The 10,000-nt window shown below is 36.8% G+C and overlaps 1 protein-coding gene across 13 annotated transcripts in view; it reads right to left on the reverse strand.

Annotated features, from left to right (window-relative positions):
* Positions 1-10,000, reverse strand: part of LOC149132790 (uncharacterized) — a 168,177-nt gene that overhangs the window by 49,986 nt on the left and 108,191 nt on the right. For all 13 annotated transcript variants that reach the window (XM_089363118.1, XM_089363113.1, XM_089363109.1 and 10 more), the window contains one exon: positions 2,739-2,980. In XM_089363118.1, coding sequence (XP_089219244.1) covers positions 2,739-2,832 — 94 coding nt within the window. In that variant the 5' untranslated portion in view covers positions 2,833-2,980. The remainder of the gene's footprint in view (positions 1-2,738; positions 2,981-10,000) is intronic.

The following is a 10,000-nucleotide window of genomic DNA, read 5'->3' on the forward strand; positions in this document are numbered from 1 at the left end:
GAAATCAGCTGCAGTACATATTCATCCAACATAGACATTCCTTTGTAGATTCTTTCACAGTTTTACCCATGCGGATGAGTAAAGTGAACTTTATATTTTATATGTATATATATTTGTGTGCGTGTGTGTGTATGTTTGTGTGTGTGTATGTATATGTATGTATATATATGTATTTATATAAGGGCACTATCATGGGTGAGTGGCAAGTACTTTATATTGGTCCTATCAAGAAGGTTCAAACAGAAGAACAAAGAAATGCCATAGTCCAGTATATTCCAAGATACACCATCAGATGAAACTTTTTTTTTAAATAAGTAAAAATATATAAACATAGAACAGCAATTTTCAGTGTATTTTATACAATTGAAAACTTGACAGAATACTGTAGATGTGAATACAATAAATGTTAATTAAATAAGAACGAGAAGAAGAGAAGACAACATGTGGTAAAGGAAAGCGGAAGGAGAATATGACATGTGGTTTAAGTGAATGTGAGGCTGAAGATGATAACATATGGTGAAAGAGAGTGGGAAGAGAGGATGAGTAGTAAATAAAAGAGGTGGAGATGAGAACATGTGGTAAAATGAGAGTAGGAGGCGGATTAGGGTGACATGTGGTTCAGGTGAGGACAGCTGGTATAAGGGAGTGATGTTCAACAACAATTAGTAAAAGAGATTGTGAGGAGATGAGAGACAAGAAATGGTAAAAAAAAAACACAAATAAGATCAAGGTAGATGACAACATGTGGCAAAAGTGAGTGAGAGAGGGGATGACAATAAGTGGTCAAAAGATTAAGAGGAACCGGGATAACATGTAGTAAGAGAGAATAGGAGAGAAGATGGCAACAAGTGGTAAAGGAGGGTAGGTGAAAAAATGAGGTGATATATATATAGATGTTTTCGATCTAGTTTGGATTCTTTGCCATCAAATTTGAATTCTTGGCCATCAAATTTAATGGCAAAGAATTCAAATTTGATGGCCAAGAACCCAAACTTGATCGAAAACATCTATATATACATATCTTTTATGTTGGGGCACCACCTTGGGACAGCTCAATCCCAATACTTACTTTAAAGTCTGGTAATTGTTCTATTGGTCTCTTTGCTGAACTACTAAGTTACAAGGGTGTTAAACAAACCAACACTGTTGTCAAGTGGTGATGAGGGACAGTCACAACAGAAACACAAAGACACACTCATAGATATATACATTTATATACAATGGTCTTTGTTTTTTTAAGGCTTTGGTTCAAGACACTTGCCCAAGGTGCTGTACAGTGGGACTGAACCCCAAACCACATTGCAGGAAAGCAAGCTTCTTACCCACACAGCCATGACTGCACCTAACCATATCTGCTCCTACACATACATGATTCTTTTATTCTTTTACTTGTTTCAGTCATTTGACTGTGGCCGTGCTGGAGCACTGCCTTTAGTCGAACAAATCAACCCCAGAACTTATTCTTTGCAAGCCTAGTACTTATTCTATTGGCCCTTTTGCTGAACCACTAAGTTACAGGGACGTAAACACACCAAAATCGGGTGTCGAGTGATGGTGTGGGGACAAATACAGACTCACACACACACACACAAATATATATATATATATGACAGGCTTCTTTCAGTTTCCGTCTACCAAATCCACTCACCAGGCTTTGGTTGGCCCGAGGCTATAGTAGAAGACACTTGCCCAAAGTGCCATGCAGCAGGACTGAACCCAGAACCATGTGGTTGGGAAGCAGGCTTCTTACCACACAGCCACATCTGGATCAGTCCTGATCAAACAGACATTTGATCAAAGACTTCCAGCTATGACCATCTTGTTTTTTTTACTTTTTAGCTAAAGTGGCCTAGTGGTTAGAGTGTAGCACTCACGACTTTATGAGCAAGGTTTCCATTTCCAGACCAGGTGGTGCATTGTATTCTTCAAAATTCTTTGCTTTTGTTGCTCCAGTCTGCTTAGTTGTAAATAAGTCCCAGCAATATCTGAGACATTAACCCTACAATGGACTGATGTCCCATTCAGTGGGGAGTGTTGTAATCTTGGTAACTGATATACCATGGAGACTAGGTTAAGCACCAACCTTTTGAGTCTTAGGACTCAGGACAGACCTAAGCCTAAGCTAGATTATCCTTTCATTTTTAAGATGATAGAAAGATATGAGGGAGATTTGGCTGGTATTTCTAGCAGGTAGAATGACCATATAGAGGCTTTTAATATATCTAAAGAGGAGGAATGATAAAAGAAGTGGTAGAAGTGAGCATGAGAGAAGATGATAATATCTGATATAAGAGACTGGGGTAAGATATGACAAGTGATAAGAAAGACTGATGGACAAGACATGGTTAAAAATAAAAAGTGAGGGTGGAAGTGGTGATACAAGTGGTAGAAAGGATGGAAGGAGGAGATGACACAAAGTGGTAAAAGGAGGTGAGGGAGGAGGAGACAGAAGTAGTAAAAGGTGAGGGGGAAATGGTAGAAGTGGTAAAAGGGGATAAGTGGGAGGATGTGACAGGAAGTGATAAAAAGGTGAGGGTGGAGATGACAGAAATGCTAAAAGTGATTTAAGGAGGAGGAGGAGATGACAAGAAGTGGTAGAAAGAGAGGGGAAGAAGACAGCAGTGGGGAGGAGGTGACAAATAATGGTAAAGAGAGTGAGGGAGGAGGTAACAGAAACTGTTATTGAGGGAGGAGGCAATGAGTGGAGGAAGAAATGGTAGAAAAGAAGAATCACTTACCATCTGTGTGCCGGAGTAACAAATAAAGCAAGACAAATGTGGTTGGAAGGGCAACAAAAAGAGCGAGTTTTCCGGTGGTTGTTATGTCAAACATGATTGTTGGTTATTGCGTCGTTGAATGTTGGTAATATATATATACTTTGTTGTCAGCAGTCAGGGGGAGATAAATTTTCACTGGCTGCTGTTAGACTTCTTACTTATTTAATTTCTTCTCTTGTTTTATATTTAACGCTCGAAATGACCTGAAAATTTTGCACATGTGCAAAAGAAAAAAAAAAGAAGAAAAAAGAACCATTGGTAATTAATGTGAATCAATTAGTTAAAATATTGATGGTAGATGCAGCGGTAGCAGGGGCACAGTAGTGGAAGTAAAAAAAAAACAATAACCCTTTCTACTAAAGACACAAAACCTGAAATTTTGGGGGTAGGGACAAGTCGATTACATCAACTCCAGTGTTTCACTGGTACTTAATTTATCGACTGTGAAAGGATGAAAAGCAAATTCAATGCCAGCTCGCTGCCTTAATAATAATAATAATAATAATAATAATAATAATAATAATAATAATAATAATAATAATAACAATGATGATGATGATGATGATGATGACAATGACAATTTCAAATTTTGGTATAAGGCCAGTGATTTTGAGGGAGGGAGTATGTCAATTACACTGACCTCAGTGGTCAACTGGTACTTCTTTTATCAACCCTGAATATAGTGTCCTGGCAGCCAACAACTGGTGCAGTAAACCTAACAGAATTTAATGCAAATAATGAAGTCTAAATAAGATGAAAATTAGAAGAACAAATGAATATCGTTTTAAATAAATGAAGCTTTATTTCTTTAGGTTTGGAACTCAAATCCCATCAGGGTAGAATATTGAATTTTACTTTTATCATTTCCTGCATCATTTATCGTCCTAATTTTTAACACACTTTCCCGTGCTTACAAAGGTCAAAGAAAATTTGTTGAGGTGGATTTTTGATGGCTGGATGTCCTTCCTATTGCCAACTCACACCAAATAAGGTAATATTTCCCCATGTTTTTCCCAATATTTTCGCCATGTTTTTCCCAATAGTTTCCCCAGACATGTTTCCATAGAAGTTTGGAAACAAAGATCACCATTTTGCATGATGGTAACACTCATTTACAACAAACATGCAACAACAAGGCACAGTAACACACACTCACACATGCATGTACATACATACATACATACATACATACATACATACATACATACATATATATATATGTGCAATTTTTGGAATAATGGGTATATATCAATTAGGGTGTTGATGTGTTGAGTAAAACACTAGCACAGTTTGGGCTACCTTGTGTTATCTGCAGTTAGGGTATACTTCTGTTGGATCTACTTCAGGATCTACACACAGATACACACACACAGACATACATACACACAGATAGACAGACAGACAGGCAGACAGGCAGACAGACAGACAGGCAGACACACACGCACACGCACGCACACACACACACACACACACACACACACACACACACACACACAGATAAAATTATTGGACTGGATTGGATTGCCTATGTTCAGTTCATTGCCAGATGAAAGCCTCAGCATGTTCTCTCCACTAACTACAGTCTGATGTAGAGGCTGTGAATTTGCCCTTGAGATCATACTGGTTTGATGAGCCTACTCTGCCATACTGCCTTGACATGAAGGGGAGCAGCTCGTTTTACTCTTACCTAGGAGTAAAGTTGATTACATTGACCCAACTGGTACTTATTTCATCGACTCCGAAAGCATGAAAGACAAAGATGACCTCAGTGAAATTTGAACTCAGAATGTAAGGATGCACAAAATACCACTAACAATTCTGCTAACTCACTACCACTACAAATTATAACAGATACAATACTGCACAGATGTTTGTAGAAATATTTGTAAGTCTTTAAGACAATCATCTGATCAATATTGAACTTAGAACTCATTAAATAAAATATCATGTGTTTAAAGAAAAATGGCGTTGTAGGTTATATATTTACATCACTTTCTTTGAAGTTCAATAAGAAAACGTTCATCATTTATTGATTTATGCTCTTGCTACTTAAAAATAGTATACTACGATGATTGCTGTTGTTGCTATTATTTTTGGTTGTTTCTGTTTTTCGTTATATTTTGTCGATTGTTCTTCTTAAAAGACAACCACTAAAAACACTGCTCATTGTAATGTTGGTGTTTTAATATCAATTTTGTATGAGAGACAGTTTCAGCTAATCAATGCCTAGTGTACAGATTGATTTTCCAAACACACACACACACACACACACACACACACACATATGCTGCGTGTGCATGCACATACGCTGCGCATGCATGCACACACACACACACTCACATATGTACACACACACATATACAACACACATGTACACACCCACATGCACACACATATGTACGCACACGTACAACACACATGTACACACATGCACTCATGCAAATGTACACACCCACACGTGCATGTACATATGCACACACACACACATGTACACACATATGTACACAGACACACACATATACATCACACATGCACACGCACATGTACACACACAAACACACACACACGTACACACACACATGTACTCATGCACACAGAAACATACATGCACACGCATGCACACACACACACAAAAATCCAAACAAACAAAAAGGACACAAGTTGTTGGAGAAGTTACATATTTTTCGCATTTATCCTGAAAAACCCACTTAACTCGTGAAACTAAAATAGCTGAATTCAGCATTACCATTATCCAAATCATTATCATCACCATCAACATTATCACGTTCATTATCATCACCATCAACATTATCACGTTCATTATCATAATCATTATCCACATCAACATCATCTTCATCACCATTACTATCACAATCTCATTGACAACTAAGAAAAATAAAAAAGTAACATACTTTTCAAAAATACATGAATGCATATATATGAGTATGCAAACATAAGCATGCGTGCATACACACACATGCACACGTGTACACATGCGCACCCCCCCCCCCCCCCCCGCACACAATGCACTCACACACACACAAATATACATATAAGACTATCCCATTGCTGCTGTAGAAATTCCAATGAAAGGATCTTGTTTTTAGGCTAAAAACCGGTTCTTATTCCATTGACAAGAAATTTGAAAAGTAGAACCAGGAAATCATACAACACACCTCCCCTCTATATATGCGTGTGTGTGTGTGTGTGTGCATGTGCATGTGTGTGCGTGCATGTGTTTCTCTGTGTGTGTGTGCACACACATTAGAGCTAACACATTAGAAAGCGTTTTAGGTGTCACATACACTGAGAAGGTATATTTACAATGTTACATACACAAATTAAGGAAAAAAAAGTTTTTTTGATACAACATACTAATAAGCCTTACACTTGTATTTTTCTCATATCAGCCCCAAATGCATCAATACACACATTTCACATTCCTAATATACACATACGTCACAATAATTTGACATACTTTTAACATATATATCTGTTACACACAAATATTGAATCTCAGAACTATTATAGATAGCATATTCAGAGTTATGCCACTTGAATTATGCCTATGACACAACTGAAATCATCATACGAAAGTAGCCACATTTGAAAAACATGTCTGATGAATGAAAATGTGTGTGTTCTCTGTTCTCTGTGAGAGAGTTATCTTCCTGGTTGACATGAAACTTTACATTGCTGTATTTCATAAGTATTGACTGTACACATACACGCACACACACACACACACACACACACACACACATCAATATGTATATCCTACTTAATGTGGACATACTATAAGAACATATTGGATAGGTCACATATTGGATAGGTCAAAGAACAGAGGCCAGACCAATATGAATCACACTTCTTCCCAGAAGTAAAAGTGGGTTTGCATAGAGCCAACACCCCAGCCTACACAAACACACACAAAAAAAAGAAACATCCAGAAACATTAATGATGATTCAAAACCAACAAGACCTAGGAGAGGAAGGCCTTCCCTAAAAAAAACAAACATATGGTGCAGTGCAGCAAAATATGGAAGGAAGCTGCAAAGCTGCAGAGCTGAAAAAGCAGGGATCTGATTGGAGAGAAGCAGAAAAGACAGCCTTGAGTTAAGAACAGTGAAGAAAAGTCAGCAATAGCCTATGGTCCATAGGGAATGAAGGGTTTAAATTGAGAGAGTAGAATGCAAGAGAGAAAACTGATGGTATGGATGAATAGAGGATGCCTGTAGAAGATGGCAGCTGGAGGTTAACAAGGTCCAAGTGTAAGGAGTCGACTGAAGCGGGTGATTGAGGAAGACATGGGAAGATGCAGTGGGGGATGATTTCAGGATGCTAAACTTCATAAAGCTGAGACGGACCTCAATAAGTGATGAGACACTGTGCTGGAAAATACCTGTCCAATCTAAGCAAGAATGGAAAAATGATGATGATGATGATGATGATGATGATGATGATGATGATGATAATGACGATGATGATGACGATGACAATGATGATGATGATGATGGTGGTGGGATATAATAAATATGCTTATGATGTGCAAATGTTGTACGTGCCTATATAGATTTTACATATATACATTAGGTGTACGTGCTTCTATATCATGTCAAAGCAAAGTAAGAACATAATTTAGGTGGGTGGTTAGGCAGGAGAGAAAGAAGTGGGGGGTGGGGGAAGAAATTTATTATAGCAAGGAGAAAAATAAAAATAGAAAAGAACAAGGAAACAAACAAAGCTAAAAGAAAATTGCAATGATTTCTCACATGCTGGTGTATATTTAACCTCAAAAGAATTATGCTGTGCTTGTACCTGCCTACATACATGCAAACACACACATATACATACATGCAAACATATATATATATATATATATATATATATATATAAGCATTTAGTAAAGCTTTGTTCAGTGTGCAAAGGAGAGAGGGAGGGAGTGATTTCTCTCAAGACTAAGATAACTAAACAGCTACGACACAGTGATTTTATTGGAATGCAGATCTTTCTGGAAGGGTGTAGCACTTTCTAACCACCCTGACTTGATGCAGTGCCAACACGTAGTCACCTGACTGACTAGCTTTTGGCTAACTCACCAACAAAGGCTTAAAAATAATAATGATAATACCAGTAGCAGTTGCAGTAGTGGTACTAGTAGTAATAGTAGTAGTAGTAGTTGTCTAATGAGTTTCCTTCATATTCATATTGAAAATTATGTAAAATCTTTTCGCGTAAAAGCCCTTTCAATAACAACGACTGGCTGATAACAATAACCAGTTGATAATATTAAGCAGAAAATGAGTCTAATAGGTAGAACATTTTTAATTAAGAGATTTGGAATCACTAATTTTGATAATAACTGTTTAACAATATCATCCCCAATTATAATGAAGGGCTTTCTGCATGTATATATATATATGCATATGTATATACATATACCCACATATACACCAATGCTGCCACCCACACCAACTGACTTAACAGCAGAATCTCCACTTCCATTACCAACACTTGATTGCACCAATGCCATCATCACCCAACTGCAATCTACCATATCACTGAAGTTAGTATGTTTTAGTTTCCTCTCTGTAGCAATAGGTTTGCAGTAGTGGCTGTATATTTTTTTTTTATGTGGATGTCCAAATTTTTATTTTGTGTAAGTGATAGTGTATGCGCATGTGTATGTGTGTGTGTGTGTGTGTGGCAATTGAACTACTGTTGCATAAGTGGTTGTTTTATTCTGTTTGGATTAAATCATTTCTTGTAGGAAAATTTATTTTGGTGTCTGCAACATGATATGAGTTCGGTTTTCTTGTTTAGTGAGACTGAGGTTTCAGTGATTATGCTGAATTTTTCTGTAGTGCATAGGGGGCAGGTTCTGTGCACAGTCTATAATACTTGCCTATATGCATCACCATCTGAATGGAAAACATTGGTTATGCTACTTCATGTTCAAGTCTGTAGCATAAAGTTATCAAACAGAATTGCATGTATCCAGTGAGTGGCAATATTGCCATGACAACACACCTGCCCATTCAGCAGTTTTTGGCCAAGCACAACATTCTCCAGATCAGACAGCCACCATATTCACATGCAATGTTGTGGAAATTATCTGCACAGAAGTTACTTGTCTTATAAAATATATAGACAAAACCTTTGATGCTATCTTTATAGAATCATCCTAGGCTATGGAATTACCCTTCAGTATACACACACATCTGTATGTCTGATTGTCTATCTATCTATCTATCTATCTATCTATCTATCTGTGCATGTGTGTATATGTGTATGTATATGCATGTATATATATGTATGCATGTGAACAGACACTAACACACACACATCAAATGAGAGAGTAGAGAGTGGGAGAGAAAGACACATACTATATTTCTTTGAGACAAACAAAACAAACATTAAAAAAAGAACAAGCTGAAGAAATATTTACCAAACGCATTCTTTTAGATAACACTAAACAAGTAAAAATACCAACAATTTCTTTACTTACTACACAAACACATACAAAAATCACTCAGATACATATAGCAAAATTAGGTGCTAGGTGTGATAAACAAATGGTAAGATTCTCATGAAATGGCAGTGTCTGGGACATAATATCAATTCTCTACTACAATATATTTTCAGTTACTTTGCTAATATCTCTGGGGTGAACAAAAAAAACCTCACAAAGTCATTTCTTTGAGAGTTTTTCCATTTCTTATCTTCTTCTGTAATTAACTATGGTTTCATACTTAAGTAAAAAATGTGTTGCATACATACATATATATACATGTATATGCACACACATTCTTATAAAGACATGTATATGTATGTGTATGTGTGTGTGTGTGTATCTATGTGTCTATGTATCTGTATGCATCAGTCACGCACCATGCACAAATACTCAGGGGAGGCAGAAAAAACTAATAACATAAACTGTCAACAATGAGCCTTATCACTCTGAAACAATGCACAGCAGATTCCTTGTGTTTACTTAAAACATTTGTTCCTTACCTTCAGAAAACAAAATTATGAGAAACAACAGGTTCAACATTTTATCAAACAACCACTCAACCATTTTTTTTTCCTGCTATATCTTGTGGTTCAAAATGTTTTAATAATTATATTTTGTGTCACTATACTGTTGAAGATGTTTCTGTTCAGGTGTTAGTTTACCATTTTTAATAATGTTTGACTTCATAATTCTTCTCAGAAAAATTCTT

The sequence above is a fragment of the Octopus bimaculoides genome, chromosome 14 (assembly GCF_046866305.1).
Source record: "Octopus bimaculoides isolate indiv1 chromosome 14, ASM4686630v1, whole genome shotgun sequence".
Lineage (NCBI taxonomy): Eukaryota > Metazoa > Mollusca > Cephalopoda > Octopoda > Octopodidae > Octopus > Octopus bimaculoides.